The sequence below is a fragment of the Photinus pyralis genome, unplaced genomic scaffold, assembly GCF_008802855.1.
Source record: "Photinus pyralis isolate 1611_PpyrPB1 unplaced genomic scaffold, Ppyr1.3 Ppyr1.4_LG4, whole genome shotgun sequence".
In the NCBI taxonomy this organism is placed as follows: domain Eukaryota; kingdom Metazoa; phylum Arthropoda; class Insecta; order Coleoptera; family Lampyridae; genus Photinus; species Photinus pyralis.
The window spans coordinates 19,688,888-19,716,735 of NW_022170511.1; the positions used below are offsets into that span (position 1 = coordinate 19,688,888).

The window sequence follows — 27,848 nt, forward strand, 5'->3', positions numbered from 1 at the left end:
TTCCATATGTGAACGGAAAGGAGAATGTGTATTTATAGCGCGCGGCTGAATGTCTTACACACATATCACTTAAAGGTCAATTTCATAGGTATAATAATTTACGGAATGGTTATGGAAAGGATATGGTATGGAAACGTTATGTATATTGAGAATCAACCTTTATAGGATTACGGTGCAAAAGGTCATGTGATCACTGGGGCAAATTATTTAACTGTACAATAAACGAACGGTATGTAGCGGATGGAGCTTAAACATAACCTATAAATTTTGTACATTTTGGCTGGTCAAGTACTAAATCATGGGAATGTTGGAAATATTAATTACAGACGTAAATGATGTCCAAACTATCTTATGAAATAAATCGCAAACAAAATCAATCAGAGGTGTGTTTTTAGGTTAAAATAAACATGACCACGTGATCGCGTCTATTGAAACTGTTGATAGATCTGAAAGCTATCAGTCAACAAGCTGCTGATGCTCTTTTGTTTTTATATCACTTGTTTTTTTTAATTTATCAGAATTTGAAAGTATTTTTGTTTTTTTACACTTTTTTCCTGTCTCCAATAATAAAAGAAATAACGGGCGATCAAAAATGAGTTGCTGTCGAGTCGCCTTTGTAAGTTCAAGTTAAGTACGATTTCCCATGCATGTAAACAAAGATTCCAAAGGTGACGCAGCAACTCATTTTTTATCAATATCAATCACACTGTATATAAACAGAACTCATAATTAGCTAGATACAAATATGACTCCTTCGAAGCACAAGTCGGAACGGGCCGAACTGGGAAAAAAAGAAAAAAGTTTGTTTATCTTAACCTACGGTACGGTCAAATCTGAAACGCTTCGATTATCAAAATCGCTCCTCTTCTTATTTTTAAATAATTTATTTTAATTCTATTGTTGTTTTGATAAACTAATCTTCTTACATAACAAATAGGAATCGTGCCAAGCCATAGGTATATCTACCTTCTTTAATTTAAGTATTTGTTTATTGTATTGTTATTACGTTAAAGCAATGAAGGTTGTGGGTCTAATTAGTGGTGGCAAAGACAGTTGTTATAATTTAATGCAATGTGTGGCCGCAGGACACGAAATCGTCGCTTTGGCAAATTTAATGCCACAAAGTAAAACCGAAATAGATAGCTACATGTATCAAAGTGTAGGCCACGAAGCAATTGATCTAATCGCGGAAGCAATGCAACTGCCTCTCTATCGAAAGGAAATTACTGGTGACTCCAAAAGTGTTGGCATAAACTATTCGTACACTAGCGATGATGAAGTGGAGGACTTGTTTGAACTTCTTCAGAATGTAAAGGACGATATGCCGATTGAAGGTGTTTCAGTTGGTGCCATCTTGTCGGATTATCAAAGAAATCGTGTCGAGAACGTGTACGTAATTTCAGTATATTTCTTTCATTATTTGTATTTTTGTAGTTGCTCGAGATTGCAGTTGACACCCTTAGCGTATTTGTGGCAGAGGAACCAACAGGAATTACTGTGCGAAATGATCAAATGCGAAGTGGACGCAATCGTTATTAAAGTCGCAGCTTTGGGTTTGGAACCGTCTCGTCATCTGGGGAGATCGCTAAGATTGTTAGAACCTCATTTGATGGCCATGCACGATAAATATGGTCTTAATGTGTGTGGTGAGGGAGGAGAGTATGAGACTTTGGTTTTGGATTGCCCGCTGTTTGGAAGTCGAATTGTTATGTAGGTATTTGAAAAAAAAAACAAACGAACAATTTGATAAAAAAAAAAAAACTTGATTAAGACTCCTTTCACATTATCTGGTTTGGCCGATCAGGTTTCGGACCTGAAGGAGTCAAGGTCTCTAGGTTTGTGTCGGGTTTTTCATCAGGTCAGGTTTTCTAAGTGGATTTGGTAGTTCATTCAACGTCAATAAGTGTGAGGGTGAGGGTGAGTCAACCTTTTGTGGGCGACCTACAGTGCCCATACCGGTCAAAATTAAAGGAAAATGTCATTAACAAAAAGTTTTTTGGCATGAGTAGTCCTATAATCTAAACAAACAAAAAACCCCATATATTACTGTAATTTTTGCCTAATAATGGAAATCTTTTTTTAAGTGTCTTATCATTTTTTTTGTAATGCTAATCGTTTCAGAATATTAATTTTTTTATGTAAAAAATGATATTTGTGGAGTTATCAAAAATTTACTTTTACTTTCTCGTAAAAAGGGTTGTTATTTCATAAGTGTCCCCTCCTGATATTTCAGGTTGGTTGGTCTGCATGAACCACTCATTTTAATTTAATAATAATAATATCTTGATAATAACAACATACTGTATAAATGTATAGGTCCAAAGTGGTGAAGTGAAATAAAAAAATGAATAAATCTGCACCTGTCAAATAATTAAATATTGCAGTTTATTAATTTTGGTGTCCAATCTCTGTTGAACTCGAAATGGGGTTGTATGATAATTATTAGAAAGTGAACACAAAACCTTCCCCATACACTGGGAAGGTTTTGTGTTCACTTTCTAACAATTTGCAGTTTATTCTCATTCGAGTTCTCATTTAATTAAATCAGTGTGATCCATCAATGATGAATATGTATATTAGAAACTGATATGTATAGGGAAACGAAAAATAGTGCGCCGGATTTTTGAAAAAAAAATTTTGGAGTGCCGCAACGGCATCGATTATTTTTTTTTCAAATATCAACGCAACATTTTTATTAAATTATACGAAACTTTATCAGGGCGGTGCAAAAAATGGAGCTGTACCATTTACAAAGCGATCTGTTTTCATACTTCTAAGTTGAATCTACATTTTTCAGGAAAAGATATGAGCAATCGTAACGTCAAGGGAATCTCGCCCACATTAATAACTGTAACTTTGAATTTTTGATTTGTATAGAGTAGGGTATTTTTGGGAATTTGCATAATCATTTTGTTTGAAGTAATTTTATTAGTCCCGAAGGAACCGACCTATGAGAATCTGTGGCATGAAACAGATTTTAAGTGGAGCTTGAAACTTCCTCAAAGTAAGGGGATTAAAAAATATTGTTTATTACTGAGCAAGCAGTGGGTAAATTCAAAAATAATCGTTACAGTAACAGTTGTGCCAGTGCCGTAGAGATATCAATTTTATTTAATGCAAGTGAGATCTTCAACTCTTGTAAATATAACCGTTATATTTCGCATCATTAGGGTTTTGTGCGCGGGTGCACCATGTTGTTAAAACAAACAGTTTTTTGTCGTTTTATTCGTAATAAAAAATGCTACGCAATACAGTATGTACTTTTATTACGGACCACAAAAAGTTCAAATAACATCAGAAAAAAAAACTTTTCCCTAATTTGATCACCTTCGTATCATCTATGGTTGCTGAGACCCCTATTATAGACATCCTTCTCTTGGACACAGTGTATGAGTCAACTTTGATCATGTGATGTACCGGGTGACCCAATAAGAGTGTTCCTAGGCCATATCTCGTGAACTGTTTGTCGTATGACTTAGGGGTAAAAAAAATTATTGGGTAAATCGGTTATGAAGAATCGCTGGAAAATATTTTCAAATTCTAACAATGACCACCAGTGGGCGTAACTGCCATCTTAAATTTTAAAATTGCATTTTCTTTAAATTTCGCGTAATAAACTAAAGATTCTTTTTTCACATTTTTAAAGAGAACCAGTTTATCATTTTCGTAAAAACAAAAACTCAGATATTTCAAAAACAAAGATGGCGTGGGGCGTTCAATTGTTTTTGCAATAACCTGCTTTAACTTCTTAACCGTTTGACAGATGTAATAAATTTGGTATAGTTGAAAAGAGCATTCCTTGGGCAACAAGAATGAAGCATTTTTATTAATTGATTATTTAATCTCATTTTCCCAATATTTGAGCTGAGGAACGAGATTATGAAAAACGGTTTTCACTGGCCTCTTTGGATGTTATTTGGTTACTTTTTCATAAAGAAAAAGTCATATCATTCCATTTGATTTTTTTGGGATTTTGGGTCATAGTGTCAAAACTAGCCCTCTGGCGGAGAAAGATTCAACTAAGTTAACTATATTTTCGTTGATTCTCATTGCTCTTTTCAACGATACCAAATTTGTTAAAATCGGAGAAATAGTTAGACGTTAAAGCAGGTTATTGCAAAAACAATTGAACGCCCCACACCATCTTTGTTTTTGAAATAACTGAGTTTTTGTGTTTACGAAATTGATAAATAAATTGGTTCTTTTTAAAAATGTGAAAAAAATTTTTTTTGTTTATTAATAATAATAATAATTTATTACCCAACAGCTAATGCCAATTACAGAGTAATGTTACATAAGATATATTTTCAAGGTTAAATAATATACTTTGTAGTAGTTTTTTTTTTACTACCTACACTGGTCATAATAGAGACAATTATATTTTCCCTAATTTGTGCAAGGTTATTGCAAAATATATCAATACCATGTTTATTGTAATAATTGCACATTCGATACAGCGGCGAATTTTGGTAATGTGATGTTCGAGGTATACCAATTTCAAAAGTTCTTTGCTGTCTAATGTTTTTTCTAGGAACTACAAGTTTTAATTGATGTAGGGTTTGAGTGTCGTCAATTAGGTGGTGAGTTATTTTATATAAGTATAACATCGAATTAAGTGGAGAGTATTGCTTAAGTGATAATAATTCAGTATTAGATAATAATAATTCGTAATCAGCGTGATCAGGATAATATCATTTCTTTCGGTAATACACATATTTCAAAAATCTTTTCTGGACTAACTGTAACATTTTCAATTATTTTTCATACATTGAATTCCAAATCACCGAACAGTAATTAATTTTGCTCAAAACGTAACATCGGTACAAAGTAAAAAATGTTTGCCTATTAGTAAACAACTTATAATTTCTTATTACAAAACCGAGAGATCTACTACAACTGTTTGTTAGTTGACAAATGTGTGAATTAAAATTAAGTTTTGAGTCAAACAGCACACCTAAGTCACTTACTTCATCTTCACGCCGTAGCCCAGTATCACAAAGAGAATAACTAAAAGTAATGAGATTTTCCTTTCTTCCGTAACTCACCACACAACATTTATTTATATTGAGAGAGAGACGATTTAATTCACACCAAACTTCAATGTTTTTTAAATCCTCTTGCAGACACTTACAGTCATTAATGTTGTTGATTGTTCGAAACACTTTCATGTCGTCAGCATACAATAGCACATTTGAGATAATATTCGCACCAATATCATTGATAAAAACTAGGAATAGCAGTGGTCCAAGGTTCGAACCTTGCGGAACCCCACTGGTTGCTGTGTAACTTAGCGAACCAAAACCATTGTACACTACTGTCAATTCACGATCGTGCAAATAAGATGTAATAACTGCAATCACATTTATTATGCGAAATTTAAAGAAAATGCAATTTTAAAATTTAAGATGGCAGTTACACACTCTGTTGGTCATTTTTAGAACTTGGAAATATGTTCCAGCGATTCTTCATCCCCGATTTACCCAATAATTTTTTTACCCCTAAGCCATATGACGAACGGTTCTCGATGTATGGCCGAGAAACAGTCTTTATTGGGTCACCTGGTACAAGGTATAGCTTACATGACACTAATCAGTGTAGTCGGGATAGTGATCATTCTTTCATAATACACATATTTCAGAAATTGTTTTGCACTTTCTTAAATTTTGATGAAATCCTCTTGCAATAACATACAGTGGTTGATTCTTTGAAACACTTTTATTGGAAATAATACTTACACCAAATCATTTATAAAAACTGAGAATAGCAATGGTCCAATATTTGATCCTTGCGGAACCCCACTGAATGCTGTATAACTTAAGAGGGTCATTTAAATGAATCAATAAGAAACTTCCATTGCTCCATATCAGTTAAAATACAATAGATGTCAGAATGCTAGTAAGGAAAGTATTAAATTATACCTAGAAGAAATGAGCAGCAAAAAAGCTCGTTATAATTACATTAAATACATAATTTTTGAAAATGTGACCACAAATAATGTCTGTGGCATTAAGCACATCTTTGTTGAATATTAGTGAATTCCTTAATAGTTCTATTTTCACTCGTAATAGTTTTACAGTGTTTAATGCTATGTGCAATGGCAAACGGTCACTACACCGAGCTATCTTACAGCGATAAAATTCTTATCGCAACGACCGGGGATAACATGTTTATAAAAGGATAAACTTAAATCTTTTAACACGTAACTTTACAATTAAATAAAGTAAAATACAAGACGACTATTTAAACAAAATTAACAAAATAATTTCGATACAAAATTAAATTAACCTCAAATTCAAATGATATGATCAGATCTGCGATTAATCTCAAACAAACAACCACACTTACGCTTAAAAAAATAATTGATATGCATCAGACAGTGTGTCCCAACTTTACTGCAGATACGGAAACCAAATAAAACGTCTGCATTTACACAATAAATTTTGTTCAAAGTTTTAGTTATTGAAATAATCACAGTCCTCAATTTTAACATTCCGTTGTTATTTCAGTGAGGCATCAGAAGTCATTTTACACTCCGCCAATCCTATTGCGCCTGTGGGATTTTTGAAGTTAAACAAACTAAAGCTCGAACCGAAACTACCTCAATTAAATTTCTATAGTAGATTAAAAAATGTTCCGTTATCGGACAGCGACGGATACATTACAGATCACGGCGAGGAAGCGACCGAATTTGTTGATGACAACACTAGCTCTGCTGACGAGACCGTAGCACATACAGTAACCATAAAAACGGTCAGTTGCTGTCCCGAACTCAATGCTGTAAGCAATGACGGATGGTTGTGGATCAGCGGATTATGTGGTAACAGTGCAAGTTGTGAGGAAGCATTGAAAATGGCGCTTGAGAAATTAAAGTGTAGGTATGCAGTATTTATATTGACGTTGAATCTTTGTTGGTTGTGTGAAGACGAATATGGGCAGACAATCATTTTCTTTGCAGCTACCCTGTCGACCTATGGTCACACTTTGGAAGATGTGGTATCGGTTTCGATGCTCGTTTCCGATATGTCCAAATTTGTTGAACTGAATAAATTGTATGTCGACGTCATCAAACATGTGAATCCGCCTACTAGAGCGTGCGTTGAAGTGCCTTTGCCAAAAAACTGCCCCGTTATTTTGGAAGTGGTGTCTTGGAGTCTGCCAGATGATGCAATTGAGAGAGATCCACCAATCGAAAGGTGATTGTTTTATGAATCTTTTATTTCACAATGTAAAAACGTTTGTTTAGGCATACAATGCATATTCAAAGTATTTCTCATTGGGCACCCGCAAATATAGGTCCATACAGTCAAGCAATTCGAGTGGGGGAGTTTGTATATATTGCAGGACAGATCGGTTTAGTTCCAGGAAGTATGCAGTTAGTGAGAGGTGGTGTTAAGTCACAGTGCCAGTTAGCGATTAGGCATGTTGGACGAATCATCAGTGGTATCGACTCAAACACGAATCTTCGTGATGTTGTGCAGGTTAGTTCATCCAAAAATAAGTTTTGGTTTGACTTTTCCTCACATAACCCACACTCTTTCATATTTCATTACCTCACTGATTTTACATCGAAATGCAATTGTTACTGTTTATACCAGTAAAAAGTTTAAAGACAATTAATTCGCGCTTTTGCTGGCTGTTAAAACCATAAGGGTAATTTTGACATTTCCCTACTGTGGAACATTGCTAAATTGCTCAACTATTAAATTTCGAGAAAGCTGAATCCTGATTTGACTAATCGAGCGTCTCAAAATTTACTTTCAGATCTGACAATAGGTCAGATTGTATTGCAAAAGACGTTCCACCATCCAGTTTTCTGAATTGCGGTGAATATTTCAACTCATCAGTAAATGTATGTTGATTGAATTTTTTGCATTGTATAAAAATAGGAGTCGGCCGATTTTGGGGATTTTGTATAAAAAATGCTCCAAGTCAATTTAACATTCCCGAAGAGGTTGACTCACGGAAGTTTTTAAAAACTTAGACCATTCCTTATTATAAGTGGAAATAAAGAACCAACTTTCCACAAGTAACTACCTAGGATAACAACTGTAAGTAGACAGTGACAAGAATACTAGATGATTACAGCAGAGTTGGACTGGGTCAAGCATAGTGACCCGGTGACCCAGTTAGTTTAGTGACCCGGTGACCGAGTTTGACCCGGTGACCCAGCTTGACCCGGTGACCCAGTTTGACCCGGTGACCCAGTTTGACCCGGTGACCCAGCTTGACCCAGTAACCCAGCTTTACTCAGTGACCCGTCCTGACCCTGTAGCCCAGTAATTAAATTATTGTTAGGTATCATCCAAAACAATTTCAAGTAACTTTTAATTTAAAAAAAAACTTCCTCAATAATATTCGGCAACAAGCACGTAGCCCAATTTCATTCAAGAGAACTAATACCTAAAAAAATCAAATGCATTTGTTTATAGTTTGTAGTCAAGTAGTCAATGAAAGTATTTAGAGAAAAGATTTATTTGGATTAAGCTAACTAGTAGAAAAAAATTAAATGTGAATGAACACCTGTAAGCAAACTGGTAAGCCCTGAAGCAAAGAAATAACATTATTCTAATACAATTCGGGACATGGAAAGTTTTTTACGGCAGTATTAAAGCAAACATCACAGAAATGGCAGTTGTCAAGCAATCGAGTATTATTTTCAACAAACCAGCATTTCATTTATTGCATAATCTGTACACTTGAACCGAGGGCACTGACTTAACTGCGTTATTCAATCAAACTAGGTGACTGGGTCGAATTGGGTCCCCGGGTGAAATTGCGTCGCTGGGTCAAGTTGGGTCACTGGGTCTAACTGAAAAGAGTATGACGTGACCCAGCGACCCAGTTTAATTTAGTGACCCAGGTGACCCAGTTGACCCAGTGACCCAGTCCAACTCTGGATTACAGTACACCCTTTGTTCTCAACACTTATCGCCATTAGGCTATAATTAGAATTGAAGGATTGCAACTGAGCACGAAAAGATCACTTCCAGCCCGCAGACAATACACCCCTCTGACCTTGACCATCAACGTGCATATGGGAATTTCAATGTGAGCCAAGAGTCAGTTTGATTTCAGTGACATTGAATCTCCGCCGTTTGACCTTCAGTATCCCTTGGAGCACAGAGGTCAAATGAATAACCTGGAACATGGCGCATGCGCAAATCTCAATATCAAAATGAGCCAGAATCGCCCTTGCTTATCTACTCAATTGCACCATTGACCTTAAAAAACTGTTGACAGTGATTCATAGTCGTCGTGTAGACAATATATGCGTTTCCATTGTTCCTTTCAGTGATGCCATAGAACCTTTGTGTGCCTGATTCCGTTTAAATAAAGTTGACAGTCTTTACCATATTGTAGGTAATGGATCTTTTGAAGATTTCTTTATGGTGCTTAGGTATCGCCAGCAACTGACGATATTTACCCCTTAGGTGGGGAGGTAACTTTTGTGGCAAGATACTATGGAGCTTTCATTGATCATAGTCGATGCCTCAAGAGAGGTTTTAGTGGGTATACCAGGTATCTGGAGAAGCCCCACACTCAGTGTGTAATTGCATTTCCCCTCCTGAAAAAAAAAGAAAAAATTTCAACTAGTGTGAATTAATATCTCTTGACTCAGGGTTGGCAAAAATCCGGGTTTTTGAATAAAAACCCATGGGTTTTTGAGGTTTTTGTGGGGTTTTCTGGGCAATTGGGTTTTTGTATGATTATCGTCCGCATTATTGCGACGCCATCTGTTACAGGATAGAACAAACACCTCAAAGCTAAACTGTAAAAGTTAGGGTTATATTGGTTCAAAAAAATCAAATAAACGTTCGCGTCCGCGTCCTCTTCTGTATAAAAAGTTAGACAGCCAACATTTAATAATTTATCATTATAAGGCTATAGAAGTAGTATTTTTTTTCTAGTCGAAAACCCTTCCGTTATATTTATGTAATGTATGTCTATTAATGGATTAATGTGAAATACAGGTATTTGTATGAGGTGCTTGTTAATGAAAATAAAAACTAACGTAGCCTACTGTAAGCATCAAAATACAGATCATTTGCAAAAATCTAAACATTATAAAGCCCGGGTTTTTTTTACTTACTAAATGTTTTTCACCCAGTTTTTGTTGGATTTGTGTTTGCCAACCCTGTCTCTTGTTATGGGCCCTGCAGGAAAACCTAATTCAGAGTATATATATATATATTAGGTGGAAACAACTTTGAATTTTTGGTGCACACTCCACTGAATTAATTAAAATTAACATGAATTAATTAGAATTAATGAGAACGAATAATTTGAATTAACGTGATATAATTTGAATTAAAGTGAATTAATTTGAATTAGTGTGAATTAATTTAATTTTACGGGAATGAACTTAAATTAACTTGATTAACTTAATTTCAATTAACGTGAAATAATTTGAACTAAAGTGAATTAATTTGAATTAGTGTAAATTAATTTAAATTTACGGGAATTAACTTGAATTAACGTGAATATTATTTTGAATTAACGTGTGATTTATGAATTTCTTTCAGGCGGTTTGCTACGTCACCAATATTCAAGTAATAAACAACGTGAGAAAACTGTGGGAAGCTACAACGAACAATGCAATAGTAAATTATGTAGTCGTATCAGGTCTTCCTAAAAATGCGTTGGTTGAATGGCACGTGTGGGTCCATAGGCACAATAGTAGCTTCGAGTGTAAGTTGATTTAATAGTCTCGTTAAGCGATTGGGAAAATTCAAACTTACAGATGAAGAAACCGGAAAGTGCGTTAACGATTGGTCAATTTCAATCTACAGGCGATGGAATTATGAAAATAATATTTCGGCGGTTGTGTGTCACGTTGATTGTCCGCAAGATGAGACCGATACGGTTCCGATTGAAGTGTACCAGGAAACATTCAGATATGTCATACAGAAGCTGCAACTCGGTCACGAGGGCGATAGCACATCTATATGCAATTTGAAAATATTTTACAATGTTCAGAAGGCCATATCACTGACTGATGTAATTGACTGTATTAATGAATTTGAAGAATCGATTACAGTAATTTATTTATTAGTGCCTGTTGTGGGCTTATATAGTGAACAAACTTTTTTGTCAATTTGCGGAGTTAGAAAGCAGTAATTCTCTCAGGTAATTATTATTGAAATTGTACTGTTTGGGTATGTACTAGATGTGAAACATCTCCTCGTCTTTGTAGTTAATACAACCATCAGTGCTAGAGAACTCAACATCATACAAGTATGTGTTCATTTGTTTTTGAAAATTATGATACTCACTGCTAGGGTTTTTGTCTCTGCCAATCTAGTGACAGCCCATACCAACCAAGTGCTGAGTTCTGGCAAGCTACATTTGTTTTCTAAACTATAATACTAGTGGTAACTTGTAAAGTTAATTATCATGCTCTCTTCTATTTAAACTGTTAACAAAAATGTCTTTGTAAAGGCAGATTAAATACTTGATTTGGAAGGTAACGTGTAACCTCAAAATCTATATTTTGTTGGTACTATCCAGTACTACGTCTTGTTAGTTTCATAATGTTCAAAATAACGAATACATACTTCTATAGCGTTGGATCTCTAATATAACTATTATTTGTATTATCAGTAATTTGTTTTCTTAAAAGTCACAACTGCTGGTAATCTGGAATTTTATTGTATAAACTATCTTTTTTTTAGGTTGACAATTTAATTAGTTACCTACATCTTAATTTTTGTTGATCTGCGAAATGGATGCAATTTTCATAAACGCCTTAAGGACGATCTTAAGCTGCAAATATTTTGTGGCATCTCAGACAAATGTTACATTGTTAATTGTTTAACTTTTAAGGCCAGTTATACATATATGTATTTGTTATCATTAATTATTGTTTTTATATTTTACAGAAATATATTAATTCTTAAGGTGGCAATAGCGCGTATACCTATAACATGGGCGGACTTCTTTTTGCATCACTACTTTATTTCTGAACCGATTTTAACCAATCTTGTTTTAAAATGATCACAATGCATATGGGCTAATAATAGGAAGTTTTGAATTCGATACCTTCAGTAATAAGGATTTTATAATTTTTGGTTTTTAGAAAACAATTACTTAAAATAGAACTGTGTAATGGTTATCTCCTACACTTTCACATTTTAAAATACTACATATTTAGAATCTTTTGAAACTTAGGTGAAGTTTCTCGGTGCTTCCGTTCCGACATGATGCAAATTTTCATGAAAATAATAAATTTTTCCGCCATTTAATATGTGAATTGCTCCATAATAGCATCTCCCAATGATGATAGGTGGCGCTCCGTTGTAATATTACAGCGTCCCTATTTTCGCTTCTAAAGACCTCGGTCGTCTTAATTAGATAACATCCTGTCTAGAATTCTAGATTACGGCAGGGACACTAGGATACGATATTCTCGTTACCACAATTAACCCCTATAATGACCTTGCGTATCATATCACATTGCAAGATAAGAAATACCTACCGCTTTTATTATTGTAATTCTTTTTAGTTTTCATGCTTCTCAGAGCTATCGACTTGTAGCTACATTCCACAAACTAAGTTCCAGCTGGTTCCATAAATTGGTAACGTACTGAAGCTTTTATTTTGGATACTGGATATGAAACACTACCTGAAAATTTGGGGTGCATTTTCCTTTAAAACTTAGGGGAAGGGGAACTACTTCAGCCATGGGGAGGGGGCTGTATAAAAAATTTTCCTTCCCTCAATTATACCATTGTATTTATACCTTACAGTACGGCCATGCAATGTTAAAAACATGCGACGCTTATTTGGGGGCCAGGAGATTAGTTCTGGGGGCCTACCAGAAAAGTACAAAATTAGCGCTGCGAACACTCGGTTAGGTAACTATAATAACAACAGTAAAATTACAGAAACCTGTATCTCACTTCGTATACGATATGGCGACACGGAATGACAATAAGCAAATGAAACTTGATACTCGTCCTTCACCTTCCTTTAATTAATAATTCACTTGAAGCGGAAACTCTGTCCTTAGTGTGGCATTCCAGACTAATAAGATAAAATGTCTGATTTTATTCGGTGGAAGACTGGAAGTAAATTATAAATTAAAATTATGTTAAAATGATTACGGGAAGGGGTATTGTCTAAAGCTAAACTATAAAGTATTTAATCAATGGATGGAATTTTAAAAATACATAGGTATACAAACATTTTTTTTCAATTTTTGTTAGTGTCCTTTTTCGGGTCAGCTCCATGTCGGCTAATAGTTTTTGTATATTTATAAGGAGGTACAGATTGATAATGCAAGCATTGCATTGCAAGTACATCACCGGACACTGAATAAGAATTTAAATGCATACAGAGAAATGTTGGCTCTTTGTTGCGATAGCCGATTTGTCTTTTTTATCACTCGAACGACAGTTTGAATGTTGAATTACACCATTATCATTGATTATATAAATATATCCTATGAACAATGCCATTATATATACATTATACAACGATCAAATTTGCTTGACCACATCGTGCATGATAAAATATGTGCAGTACACCCATAATTATGCCAGTAACAAAACCAGGAGCATTCATTGTTTATAATTCTTGATCTACGCAAGAATAGGCTCATTGTCGCTTTACGTTTGAAATTTTAAGATAAACAGAACACTGTTGTATTCCCATGCAATAAAACCATAAACACGAAAAATGCCAGTACGGCTTGAACTCTTTGATCCTCTGGCCAATTTAAGGTCTATCTGTATATTTTTTTGTTAAGCTTTACAGCTCTTGAAAAATGATAACACCGAACATCTGAAAAGAACAGGCGCTAAACGTGCAACTGCAAGTAATATTTCTAGTGTTCCGTTTCCCACCTAGTGCAATAGTCGTGTCGTTTATTTAAATAAAACAATTGTGTATGTACTTTTTTTAACAACTTTTTAATAAGAACAATAATTATAAGTGTATTTGAGTTGCCAGCATTCCAGAATTATTAATTATGTCGGGTCATAAGTGCCAGACGCCAGTACGTTACGTGACGATTTTAAATCCGAGACCGACAAGCAGGAAGTAGGAAATTGTTTTGTTTACTAACAAGAGGTGCCTACTTCAATCCTATTTATAGAGGAACCCGCACGTACCTACACTGACAGAAACCTTTAATTTTCAATTGTTCCGCTGGTTAGAGTATTTTATCTTTTTCAGGGACGAATTGTTAAATTTAATTTTTATTTTTGTTCAACAAATCTTCAAATACTTCGGGTTAATCCCTTAAATGCCCAGGAATTTATTTTTGACCATTCAATTAAATCCATTAAATCCTTGCCGCTAAAAACTTTCAATAAAACCTGGAACCTAACATTACAGGTATAGGTAACAATGAAATAAAATACTAATAATAAAGATAAAGAGCGTCTTTATGCTTACAATACAACTTTCATGTAGCATACGTCACCGGCATCCTGTTCGTTATTCGTTTGGTGAACTTTAAAACTTACACAAAGCGTACAGCATACGTAGCAAAAGAAAAAGATTAAATAGGCTGCTTTCAGAGACGTCTGTGGGGGAATACGACACTGCATATGGTTTACTTTTACGCTAAATTAATTTTTGCAGTGCGTTTTAGCGCCATCTATCTAGCTTTATTAACGCGTCGCACTTTTTGCTATACCGTGGCCATACTGGTAAGGTATAAATACAATGATTATACGCATTGCCTAGGAATTGTATAGAAATATGGAATAATGGGTTAATAATCTAACATTGTTTAAGAACTAGTTACGCTTACGACTCAAGTTGCGTATTTGAAACCATTAAATATACGAGTATATTTAAAATTTATTTTCATTTCCATGATGTTCGGTAAGAAATTTTTCAAAACAGTTTTTCTAAATATTAATCCTCGCTTTTCCCCCTCGAAAATGGCTCACCTGTAAGTAAGCGCTTATACGTTAGGATATCAGGAGTGACGGGAGTAGATCATCGGGATCAGAACGTAGTGCTGGATTTTTATTCTAGACAGATGTGAAGTTGGTCAAAAGGGGATCATTTGACACACAAGCCTTTTTCGTCCAGGAAATTAAGGTTTTGCCATAGCAATTTTTTCAAAATGAATCGATTATCTTGAAATTTTGACAGTAGGTATAGGGAATAGCCTAAGGATCAAAATCTATATCATCGCAATGGGCGCTTTCCCCCTGGGGGTGGTTGCCACCCCACCTCAGGGGTGGTAATTTTTTATTGTAGTTTTTATACAGGAATAGATAGAAGTATTAATTCTAAGCAAAAAGTGTTCTATACATTATCTATACATAGAAAGTTAATACTTCTCCAGTTATTCGCGACCGAAAGTATGAGTTTTTCATAGAAAAGATCAATGTTTTTAATTGGTTATTCGCGACAAACACGAAAAGTGTGCATTTTATAAAAAAACTGTGGAGAACAAAATCGTAGGTTTTAAAAAAGCAAAGAAAATGTTTTTTTTTAAAATAATTTCTGTATGAACAATACGAACCGAGTTTTGGCTTGTTAAAAGTTAGCTCTTATTCGTCAAACGCTAAATTAGAGAGTTTCATAGTCAAATAATGGCAAAACTATGTATTTTTCGATAAAAAGTTGTAGACTACTTATTCTATAAGTATTAAAAAAAAAACATTTCTTCGTTTTTTTAAAAACGAACATTAGCATAAAAGTTAAGTGAGTCATGATGAAAATAAGATAGATCCGTACTTTTTTCAGCGAAAACATCAGCGCAAGCAACCCCCTAATTACCACCCTAATTAAAATTAGTCCTCCCCCTTTCCAGTTTTCTCTAATTACGTATTATGAATACATTCTAGAAGAGCGACCAATTTAGAAGACTTAATTTTGAAATAATTGAAGCTAAAAGTGAAAAACGGATTTTTGCAATTTTGTGAATAACGCTCTTCTCTTCACAATATCTACAAAACAACTGGAGATACGTAAAAAAATGATACAGGTAGCTTTTTTTAATTCCAAACGTTTTCCTAACCGGGAATTTTCTGTACGATAAAAATTAAGTGGATATAGACGTTTAAAACGTGTATTTATATGCGACCACTGCTTTGTTTTACATCTCTTAGCTCACCCCATTTTAAAACTAAAAGTTTTAAAGGCATTTTATGTAAATAGTCTTGTAAAAACCTACAAATGGTTTTTTAATGCACTTTTTATCATAAAAATAAAGAAGTTATGATTAAAAATAAACGAATCACAATTTTTTCCGAAAAATTCTGAAAGCACAAATCGAAGAATTTATGCTACATGACCGGTATATATTTCGTATACTACAAATTATAAACTTATATACATACTTATACATCCATTCCATACACCTATACACTATGTAATGCATATACCTACAGGTCGATTCAAAAAGAATATCACCACTTTGAAAATCTGAATTTTAATGAAAGAAACAAAATAGAACCATGGGTTATCAAAATGGAGAGTATTAAAGCAAATTTTTTTCCACTAGAAAATAGGTTCACAGGTGTTGAATATGACCACACTCGAGAGACATCGATACGATTATATGTACGTGCGCGGAACTTCGGCCACGGTTACCCCGGCTATTCCCATCCCGGCGATGACCATCCCGGCGACCATTTACTTCCCGGCTTCGGCCATCCCGGCGATGTAAACCCGGCGACGAGCAACCCCGGCGATGGGCAATCCCCGCGATGACCATCCTGGCAACAGTGCACGTCCTGGCTTCGGTCGTACCGACAATTTGCTGTTTTCAAATATCTTGAAAACAAAAAAAATGAGATTGCTTAAATTTAAAATGATTTCAAATCAGCTCAGAATTCTACAACACTTTGCTGATGTTATCCTTCTTTCTATCGAACGGACACACTGTATATACCTACAAAATGGAGCGTTAACAGTAAATAGGTACTACATATACCTTGCCTATTTATTATTCATACAGGAAAAATGAAAGGAAATGACAATGAACAGTACAATTTTTGCAATTGAAAGATATTAAATTTGTGCATAGACAAAACAAAAGAAAGATGGGGATGGACTAGGATCGTTTGGAAGGTATGCAATGCCGGTATAACCGATGCCGGAAAGTCAATAGTTGCCGGGATAGGTCGTCGCCGGGTATAAATCGCCGGGATGACCGATGCCGGGAAAGTAATGGTCGCCGGGAAAACGGTGCCGGGGTGTAAGTCGCCGGGATGGGATGCACCGCGGAACTTTTACCTTTGCACAATAACAATATGTAGTTTTATGGGTTTGGCAAAAAGGGGTAGTTTTCACCCCTAAAAAATGAAGAGCGCCCATCGGCATACCTAATATAGATTTTGAAGTGGAGGATAAGTTTAGCCTAAGCCCAAATTTTCATGCAAATCGATGTATTTTGAAAAAATTGCCAGGTTTTACACTATTTTAAGTTTCGTTTCCTGGACTTTTTGGAATTCTAGAAATTTAGATTCAGATACAGCATCCGAAAGTGTATAAGCATTGAAGTACTAAGATCGTATCGCTCGAAGTCGCAACCAATTTATTAGAAAAGACATTGATATTTTTAGACCTTTACCATCCACTCTTCCATCAAACATATTTTTATCGCTAAAAGATTTAAATTATTATAAACCATCAGTAGGTACCTACTGATATCTACCTACCTACGCCAAGTCTCTGACCTACGCGGATGTCACTAGAAACTTGAGACATAATCGTCAACAATGATAAAAGCGGAAGGTACCTACTTTTATTTGTTTAATGTTTTTATACAATAGTATGCACAAGGACATTGTACATTCAATGATTGTACCAAAGTTAATTATTAATTAAATTGAGGTAGGTAGTGTGCAATTTGGCTGGTCCTGATTAGGTATTTGCACCGAAAATTTTCTTACCAGCACGCAAAATTACATGTTGCGTTCGTACCAAACGGTACGTATATTCAAATCAAAATGAAAAGCAGTCCGTACTTCTATAAAAATTTATAATGGTGAAAAGTGCACCACTCTTTTCGAACTCTCAAGGTCAAAAGATTTGGTTATGTCGCCGTCGCAAAGGTAATGAATCGAGATAGAGATCTAGAAAAACACAAATTCGGTAAAGTAGATTGTGCGCGTGTACTCGTGCTATAGTAGTACTTTCTGCCAAAGAGTCGCGCTGCAATATTTCATTTATACAACATATTCAACACCACCTATCGACAATTGAGCTTTGAGTTCTTGCGCTTCCGTGTCCTTAATCTGTTACTCTGTTCAGCATAGTGAAATGTTTTCCTTTCCACAGATAGATTTAGCCACTATCCACTATATACAATTAAAATAGATTGTCGTTTCATCACCCCTCCATCTCCAAAATTATTTTCCTGGATTTCGTACCATCCAAAAATATCTGGGCTTTTTTGGATAATCATCTCGTTTACATGAATTTGAAAAACTCCTTGTGGATTATTTCTTTTTCGAATTAATTTCCTTGTAGGTTTCTTAAATCCTTACCATAGTTCCATACATACTGTTGACCATAAGTATCTGAACCCAGTGTACTTTCATCAATTTTGATGAAATGTTCAGGACAGTTGTATTTATTTCAAAATAAGAAACGATGAATATTTGAATATTATACAAATTAAAGTAATAATAATAATGCTTTCAAGGCCTTCCCCTTCGCTGGATCTAATATGTGTGGGTTATGATGGGTTGGAGGCTAAAACCACCTGTAAACACTTTAGGTAATCTTCACAGGCGTCTTTTAGAATCTTGGAACAGTGTGAGAGGTTCCACCGTGTATATACAACTTATGACGATACATACATTTTTGAGAGTTGGCAACCATGCAAATTCTAGGTGGGAAAAAGCTGCCTGCGCCATCTAGAAATCACGAACATTGGTTACGTTGAGCATCTTGTCTTGCATGGTGGTCGTGAACGCGTCGCTCCATAAATGTTTGTTGTTATTTTGTGTTTTTTTAATGCAGGTAGTAATCTTTGCATTTCTTTATATCGTATTTGTGTTTTGTATGCCACATTTTGTATTCTTTGTGTGTTTCAATCTTTGTTTTTGAAATTTACTTGGTTTAACCGCAATGCAGAATGACATGTTTAATACCGTTATTCTATTGTTTGTAATCGTTTACGTTTTTGGTGTAATGTTTGCTTAATTTATGTTTATTGATGTTGATTACTTGGTCTTGTCCCTGAAGTTACATTCATATAAGTTTTGATCATTTTATTTTAATATGTGGAAATTACCGATTCGTTTGATGTATGTACTGACTTCTTGTTTGTTACTAACATTTTTCTCCGTGAATGAAGCAGTCACGGGGGGTGGTAAAAACTGTAGTCAAAATTAAGTTACGACACCTAATTCCTTGATTGTCTTCGACATTCAACTGTAGGCTCAAAATCCCGAAACCAGGGGCGGGTTACCCATCTTACAGGAGCGGGATTACGCTAATCAAAGTTTAGAATCTATGTGCGATAAATGAGTGGCGATTCAGTAATTTCCACATATCTTGTTTTTAGTTAAATTTGCCTACAAGGCTATGTAATTTTCCAACTTGCTTTTAACAAAATGACTTTATGGCACCAAAGATGAGTCCCATCCTGGGTATTTCACCCTTTCTTAAAATCTTGGTACCTGCTCACCTGATCCATAATTCCCAAAACTTGTTTTTAACCGAATGTTACCTCTTGAAGTCTACCTGCTACTTTTTGTGATGTTATAATTTCATGTTACGCATTCACATCATTACAAACAATTAATTTTACAACACAATTTGATATTAATTTGACGGCTGGTTTTTTATTGGTAAGTTCTTTTTTCCAGCCTATTTCTATTTCGATTCGGTGAACTACCATTTTCAAAGTTTATTTTTGCAATGTAATTTATTTCGATCTAAATTTCCGAGCTTTTACAATCATAATAATTACGATCATTATTAAACAAACTTTTCACAATTTCAGTGTTTTATTTAACGTTCCTTCCCTACTGTGCTTCAGGTCATAGCCTTAGATGTTTGATCACGTGCCACTTTTCAAATTTAAGCGGGATCTCGTTTAGTTTTGGAGGGAATAGTCATTCACGTTGCGGGGTTGGTTTTATTTCCGTGTTCTTGTAGTGTGAAGTTAGTGTAAAACCTTGGGGTTAACTGCACTACAAGTGTATCACAGGCTAGGATCAATTCTCTAATTTTCAGTATGCCCAGTCGAATAGCTGAATGTGCAAGAATCGATGGAATGATCTACACATTTTTAGTGTTCTTCAAATTTGTTGTAATTGTATCATGTTTTCCTTGTTTCTTATTTCAAAATAAATACAAAATTTTAAATAAATTTACTTGTGCTGCAATACCGAAGAGGAATAAAACAAAAAAACGTGAGCAGCAACAATCCTGTCAGGCACGACAGTGGTTATTTTAAGACGAACTAGTGCAAGTTTGGGATCATGTGCTTTATTGTAGAACATGAATTTTTTCGCAGGTTGGTATTGTACAGTGAAGATTATTAATTCAGATGTACTCTTAACGAAGCATCCATGAAAAAGGAGGCAGTTTTGAAAAAAGTCTACCTTGATTAGAAATTTTATTTTTTGGCGATTTTTTCTAGTTCAAGTTCTACATTTTAGAAACTTGGTTGCAGGAGTTCCCAGGCTATAGTTGTGAGTCCAGAACACTCCCAGTATTAGGTGTCGTAACTTTGTTTACCGTTTTTTACCATCCTCATGACCGTCTCTTCGCGAAGAAAAGTGTTAGTGTACAAACAAGTCGGTACACACACTTCAAACAATTCGATAATTGCCACGTCTGAAAAGAATGATCAAAAATATAAATCTAAGTTGGGACTCAGACCATGTAATCGAAACATAAACAAACGTTTAGAAAACATTACACCAAAAATGAACGCGATTTGAAACAATAAATGTTAACGGTATCAAATACGTGATTCTACTTTGAGGTTAAATCAGGTTAAATTCAAAAACAATGACGGAAAATTATTTAAAAAAATATAAAATGTTGCATACAAAACACAAATAAATTATAAAGAAATGCATTAAATAAGACAAAATAACAAACAAACTATAACACAATGCTTTCTCATTGACCGCCGAAATCAAGATGGCAAACTTAACCAGCGTTCGTAGTCTCTAGATGCCGCAGACAGCTTTTCCCCTTCTAAAATTGTATGGTTGCCAGCTCACAAAAATGTGTGCATCATTGTAGGTTGTACATACAGGGTGGAACCTATCAAGTTGAAATGAAAGCATGGTTCTTTAAGGGATTCATTTTTGAACACCCTTAAAGGAAAACGGTACTAATATCTATACAAAATACAAGGTGAAATATGCTTATATTATATAATATATATTATTTTAAAGTAAACTAACGAAGATGATACTGGTTCGTCCTACTAGAAATACTGGCAGTCTGCTTTGCCGATCCAAATAGGGTTTACTAGAAATATCGACGGAAAATTCTGGACCTTGTAAACGAATGCGACTCTGATTTTGGAATTGTCACACGATTGCACAAAAATCCTCCGGTAAGCAGAAAATTTCCTCGAAAAGTGTTATCTATGCATAAATAATGGCAACTCTCCACCTATGAGAACGATCGTCGATCAGGTTTCTTCTCCAAATTTGCTCATGCATTGTTACTTGCATGAAACACTTAATCAACCCCTATTTTTTACATTACAAATACATATATTTTGAACAATATTTATTAAACACACTTATTCGAATAAACTACATAAATATATGTATACAATTTCTTACAAAAATACTGTCTATCAATATAGATATAGTGCAGTCTGTGCTTAAATAGCACCAAGTAAAACGGCGTAGAAATAAAAAAAAATGTTAATGGTAATATTATAGCCTATTGGAAGGTAGTTATAATCTCAAACCGGAAACTGTGGAGCGATGAATGTTGTTTAACACACCTCTAGTAATATCCTACGTGTACATACTATATTTTAAACATCACATCGAGAATAAGGCAACATTTAGGTACAACTATAAATCTCAATTTGCAGAATCCCTGCAATGTGATTGTTCTGTTATCATCTCATGCGTATACCTATGCTTATATGAATTCCGCATTGCAAAATAGCAAGATAAATGCAGTTTGGCATAAATATTAAGACACATTGATCACATGTCAAGTTAGAAAAGTGTAAGTACCGCAACACAACATGGAAACCACAGCACTATATATAAATGATACTTGGCATGCCATAGTGCCAAAAGGAACATTGCAGTATGCGCGTCATTGTCGCTGGAAACTGGACTTTTGAAGGATTAACTTTCTCATTTCGCTTTATGAATCTCCACCTTTAGAGTGAAGAGGTCAATTTTATTTACCACAGACTAGTTTTTATATAATACTGTGGTTATAGGTAGACATACAGTATTTAATGAGACATTTAGCACACAATAGCACCCTGTTAATAGTCTTATATAGAACACATCTAGAATAGTTAAGACCTACAATCAAGATTATAGGGTGTGGTAATAGGTAGGTACACTAAAATAGGAATCCCTGTATCCAACTTCGCGAATAAAAAGATAATAATTATATGATAGATTAATGAAACTAATTTTGTACTTTAAGTAATTGCTAAAAAGCTACAGGGTGGTTCACTTATCGTGCTCGCCGTTAGAATTTCGCTTACAATGTTGGCTAAATAGAATAAAAGGCATTCTCGTAAACAATTCCACGAACATAGTATAAGTCGAGGTATAAGTATAAGAATCACAGACTGTCATACGCTTCATATAATATATTGTTTTCACTTGCTTTTGTGTTGTAATTAATTAATAAAACAATTGAACTTGATTCGGTTAACATAGGTTGAACAAATGACCTTAATGGACATTTTTATTAAGTGCTAGACAAACCATTACTGTGAGCCCGGTTATCCCAATAACGTCACGAACGCTTGCGCATAACTTGTCTTATTGTACCATGGTAATAATATTGTCTAACTACAAGGTAGTGGCAGCTCGTGAGTTCTGAAAGAGGGTGGGCACAAGTAAAATCTTACCTACTATTTCTTGTAGGTACATAAAATTCTTCTATTTTCTAATTTATTTTATTGTTTGATATGGGATATAGTATACAGGGTGTTACATGACCGCATGTAAAAAAAAATTTGATGATAGAGGAGATCAAGACCAGCACGTTTTCCAAATAAACCGAGGGTCCAACGTGTTTCGTTTGGCAGCCGCACCCCCAAAGAAGTGGTGAAATTTGGATTTCTTCTTTAATTTTTTTCTCAGTATCGTAATATCGACTTAAATCGTTATTTTTTTTATATTTGCAACATTTTCAATTAACTACATGCGAAATTAGATCACTCACTAGTAGGCAGAGGACACTTTATAATCCGAAGATCCAATCTTCAAATGAGTATAACTTTTTGATTGAAAAGTTATTTTAAAAAAATGTTCTACAATTTTGTTCCTTAACTCATCAAGTATATGCGCAACAAAATTCGTGGAATTATCTCCATTTGCGTTGTCCGACCAAGAATTGCAGTTGAACTTTTTTTTCGAATTTTCAAAAACTAATTCCAGATTCGTCATTTTCATGTTCAAAAACCCCCACATACCAAATTTCGTCGAAATCAGAATTTTGACCGTACCCCTTTCGTGGTAGGAATTTTAAAATTTTTTTTCAAAATCGGATAGGGCATATTCAAGAAAACAAATGAATAACGAAAAACAATTGAATTTTTGTAAATAGCAATGTACGTTCTTATTCGGCTCGTTTGATAGATTTTTTTCACTTTTTGATGACGTAACATTTTTCAAAAAATTTAAAAACTATTAATCAATAACAATCTAGATCCCCTCCATCAAACGAAACGAAACAAATGAACGTCTACGTTTCTTATTAAACCTTGAACATTTACATAAATTGGCAGTAAAATGGTTTTTATCGCAACAAATTTCTTGTATAAAGGTGCTAAGCTTACACCCTTTATTACACTGGTGAACAAATGTGGTCCACATGGATTCCAAATCATGAATATCCTGGTGCATGCTATGGAAGTTTGTTCATAGAGTTGTTTTTGCCATCTATTCCTCCAAAAGATCAAAGACAGAAGGTTTTCTTGTTTTTTGATGGAGTGCTCTTCCCCATTAGCTGCCATCTAGTGATACCACAAGAAAATGAGGTCGTGCCCGATAAAATTCCACCAAACGTCCACCATCCAAAGCACCGTTTTCTGAACTTATTGCTACCCTGTGAGAAGAACCCTTCAAATCAAGGAACCCGAGGTCAGGTTTTCAATCAACAGGACTGTTTTCCGTAAACTTCGGCGGCTTTCCAGGAACAGCTTATGACTCAATTAAATTAGAGCGATTTAAAGCAGATAGAAATACTCAGTCGGACCACTCAAGTCAAAACACCTGTTGATCCAGGCCATTCAACCCAAACACATGTTGAGCCATCAACTAGAACACGCGTCTCATCTTTCTCATTAACTATATACTATACACCGAAGGGATCCCTGGTCCCAGTCATAGACCTAGAAATTGGCAGGTCCAGTTTTGAAGTGTTTATCACCTCAGAAATCAACTTTCTGCAATTGTCTCTGAAGAAATCCTCAATATTATCTGGAAAAAGGAAGAAAGTATCTCAAGGTGTTGGTGAAATACATCAGAAGTTGTTGCCCAGCGTCTGAAAGAAGAAGCACAAGAAAAGAAAACTAAACTTTCTGTTGGCGGGAGTAACTATGACTCGCTCCGGAGCGGAACGTGAAGCTAATCAAAGATTACGTGAAAGTCCTCCTATAGTAGTGCTGCATACGATTTTAGGTTGGCGTGAGTCTTAGTTTCGAGCAGCTACAGCCGAGAGAAAAGAAAACTCCAACTTTTGAAGAACAAATCTCAACATCAGAGAAGGAGCAATACCCCGATCCAAAATTATTGGAATCTAATGGAGATGGGGATGGCTATTACTTGGTTAATGATCGTTAGCCACGAAAAAAACCAGGAAAAAATTTTCAAAAATTGTCTCTTTTCCAATGCCATCTTCTACATTTGGCCACGGGGATTATGAAAAATGCACGGTTTTGGCCGCACGGGCCGATTTTCATTTTTCGAATTTTGCATACCTTTACAAAAAAATACTCAATTTCGCTAATATTCAAAGTACTCCAACGGTTGGCACGGCGATCGAAAGAGGAAGGATGGGGCTATTGTATAAAAATTCAAAAGCGTCTACGCCGAGGTCTACGCAAAAAGACACCAAAGTGAAAATAAAAAAAGTAACAGAATTGGGCGCAAGATGGGCACTTGCCGGTGTAATTCTTGGGACTTTTTGTTACTAAATGATTACTTTAGGGACCACCTCTGTAATATATGCTTACCACCTCCATGGTACAGTTTCTGGTAAAATCAACTTTAAACTACAAGATAAAATGAATGCAAAAGTTTGGAGGAGATTCGAAGTCTCTAAGTGATCTTTTTGGGGTCTCATACATCGCAATAGTTTTTAAATAATTATAAATTGAAGTAGTTTGACGTTAATAATCAATCGTAAAATATCAAACACGATTTTAAGTGTGTATCAAAATTTTAAAAAAAAGTTACTTTATATAGGTGTTATTTCTAAAAAAAAATACCCCTAACAAATTCAAAAAGGTCGAAATTTTGGAATGGAACTAGAGGCCCAAAGTGGCGCGAATGTCCCGATTTTGACACCTACCGCAAGCACTTAAACCGCAATATCTCAACGCGGCATCGTAGGTAACATTTTTACCAACCTATGCAATGAGATTGACTAAAAAAGAGACTCACAATATATTGGTGCTTTTTTGAGCCGAATCAAATTTCTTTTCGCCTTGTAAAATATTCAGCAACACTTAAAACAACCCAACGATCAAGCCAAAAAGTAAAAAAATTCAAAAAATTGACAAACTGTAAAACACAATAACGGTAACGGCTAAATATCGGTACTTATAAGGACTTACTGTAAAATTTTTATTGTTTTTCAATAATATCGAACCTTACTTAGAGTAAAGCCTTTTAGCCATTAAAACCAGCTGTAAGTGTACAATAGCCACACGATAAAGAAACCAACCTGTATTACTTAGCTAAGAAACTATGCAATTTTTATGGCTCTTGTTGGAAACAAAACACCATTCAATTCACTATAAAGTGCCATATTTTATATTCAAAAATTGCAATAATTGGGGTAAAAATCAATTTTTCCTACTCACCTTAAGCACGGGCCAGTATGAGAAATGGTTTAGGAAAACTATTAGAAGACCAAAGGTAGGATTTTATCTCGGATTTTATATTGTTATCACTGTATATGTTTTTATCTCTAGTATTCTCAATATTTATTCGTTTCGTAAAATTATCAAAAAAAAAGCAAAATCTCACTTGAAAAGGTATAGAAAAATATTTACAAAAATCTCTGCAAAATGGCAGTAACATTAAAACCAAAATAACCACATAAAGTAAAGGGCAACAAAGCATCACATACTTACATCTTACTCACTTTCAAAGTACATCATATCAATTAAAAACAGAGCCCCAAGCAGGGAAGCTTTCATTTTAACATCTAAATCTGCAGGAAACGTAATTCCAAAATTGTCGGCATCAGTTACAGATTCCTTTACAATACCCGTCCACTGCTTGCTGATTGTTCCAATTTTCGTACCGCTCAAGGAGTATACGTGAAACTTGACATCGGCGCAACACCGACATGTACAGCACGGCCCTTCGATGCGTAACATCTCATCACCGCTAGCATTTTTAACAACAAACTTCGGCGTGAAGATGCTCCACTTCTGCTCGACAACTCCAATAATGCTACCCGGCGGTGATGATATCTCCATACTTTGCAGACAGCACGGAAAACAGCAACTCTGACATGCCAAGGGGCGGTGCAAATTGATAACCTGCTGCCCGAAGTTATCGACAATTTTCATTTGAAAAGGACGAATTGGACCACAACAATTTCTACTGCAACAATCAGACTCCTCCCCTGCAAAGTACACCTTTTGCCCCAAAGTGTTCGTAATTAGATATTTGTTCTTCGTTTCGAAGTCGGTGAGGACTTCGAGTAATTCGACTTTTTGACGTACAAGTAACTGGTCAATCTGAGCCAGATATTCCAAGCCGGGTGGGCAGTTAGCTATGCCTTGAGGAGCCTGCATCCAACTACCGTTTGTGGATTGTATTACACCGGGTTGAACCACAACAGGCATGGGAGGATTGGGTGGTTGTTGGGGATGTAGGTTCGGGTACACTTGGCCATCACTTTGCCCTCCACCAGTTTGCATCAAGGGATATCCTTCTTGTTGTTTGTAAGCCATACTCGCGATTGCTAAATATTACAAAACTGAGTTTAAAATAAGAACATACACCGATTTGCGTTACCTTATTTTATCCTATCGCAAGTTTCCTGCGATAAACAAAACCGATATAAATAAACCGCCCACAAGAAAATCTAAACAACAACACTCCACAATTATGTAATTAATTAAATCAACAAAAATGGGGAGTGTACAACAAAAGACAGGCTACTTCGACGCGGAACTGATAACTGTACACAATAACACAACCACAACCGAAAGCAGGCAAATACAATCGGGGAAAAAATTGTGTACTGTTTCACTATCTCTCACTTTCTGTTCTGTAACTGAAGAGCCGCTTAGGCGCTTACCACACCCACGTCTGCCACACAATACTGCTTTTCAGTGGCGTAGCAAGGTCAGGAGATAATACTTCATTGTAATTTAATCAGTCACCACATTATTCACTTTTTAGTTTAGTTATCATATAATTTGGTGGTTTTAAAAATGATAGATCTGTCACCAGCCAACCAACAGGCGTAGGAACCGGGGGACCTGAGGGAGTAGTTGCCCCCAC

General features: G+C 35.2%; 1 protein-coding gene and 1 pseudogene across 2 annotated transcripts; one reads left to right on the forward strand and one right to left on the reverse strand.

Moving 5' to 3' along the window:
• Nucleotides 1-736: 736 nt before the first annotated feature.
• On the forward strand, nucleotides 737-11,905 carry LOC116169659 (diphthine--ammonia ligase). 2 transcript variants are annotated; one of them, XM_031485809.1, is made up of 9 exons: nucleotides 737-956; nucleotides 1,014-1,389; nucleotides 1,435-1,710; nucleotides 6,507-6,871; nucleotides 6,956-7,193; nucleotides 7,244-7,478; nucleotides 10,524-10,689; nucleotides 10,742-11,127; nucleotides 11,673-11,905. In XM_031485809.1, the coding sequence occupies exons 2-8, from the start codon at nucleotides 1,016-1,018 to the stop codon at nucleotides 11,116-11,118; spliced, it is 2,031 nt and encodes a 676-aa protein (XP_031341669.1). In that variant the 5' UTR covers nucleotides 737-956; nucleotides 1,014-1,015; the 3' UTR covers nucleotides 11,119-11,127; nucleotides 11,673-11,905. The 2 variants fall into 2 exon arrangements, with proteins under 2 accessions (XP_031341669.1, XP_031341668.1); XM_031485808.1 differs by having other exon boundaries at nucleotides 10,742-11,905.
• Nucleotides 8,892-27,801, reverse strand: LOC116169660 (annotated as a pseudogene).
• Between the last annotated feature and the right edge of the window lie 47 nt (nucleotides 27,802-27,848).

Excerpts from the sequence above, each read along its gene's own strand:
- LOC116169659 (XM_031485808.1), top strand. The coding sequence starts at position 1,016 with ATGAAGGTTGTGGGTCTAATTAGTGGTGGCAAAGACAGTTGTTATAAT. Across the intron at positions 6,872-6,955 it reads GGCGCTTGAGAAATTAAAGT|CTACCCTGTCGACCTATGGT; the intron begins GTAGGTATGCAG and ends TTTTCTTTGCAG. Across the intron at positions 7,479-10,523 it reads ATCTTCGTGATGTTGTGCAG|GCGGTTTGCTACGTCACCAA; the intron begins GTTAGTTCATCC and ends AATTTCTTTCAG.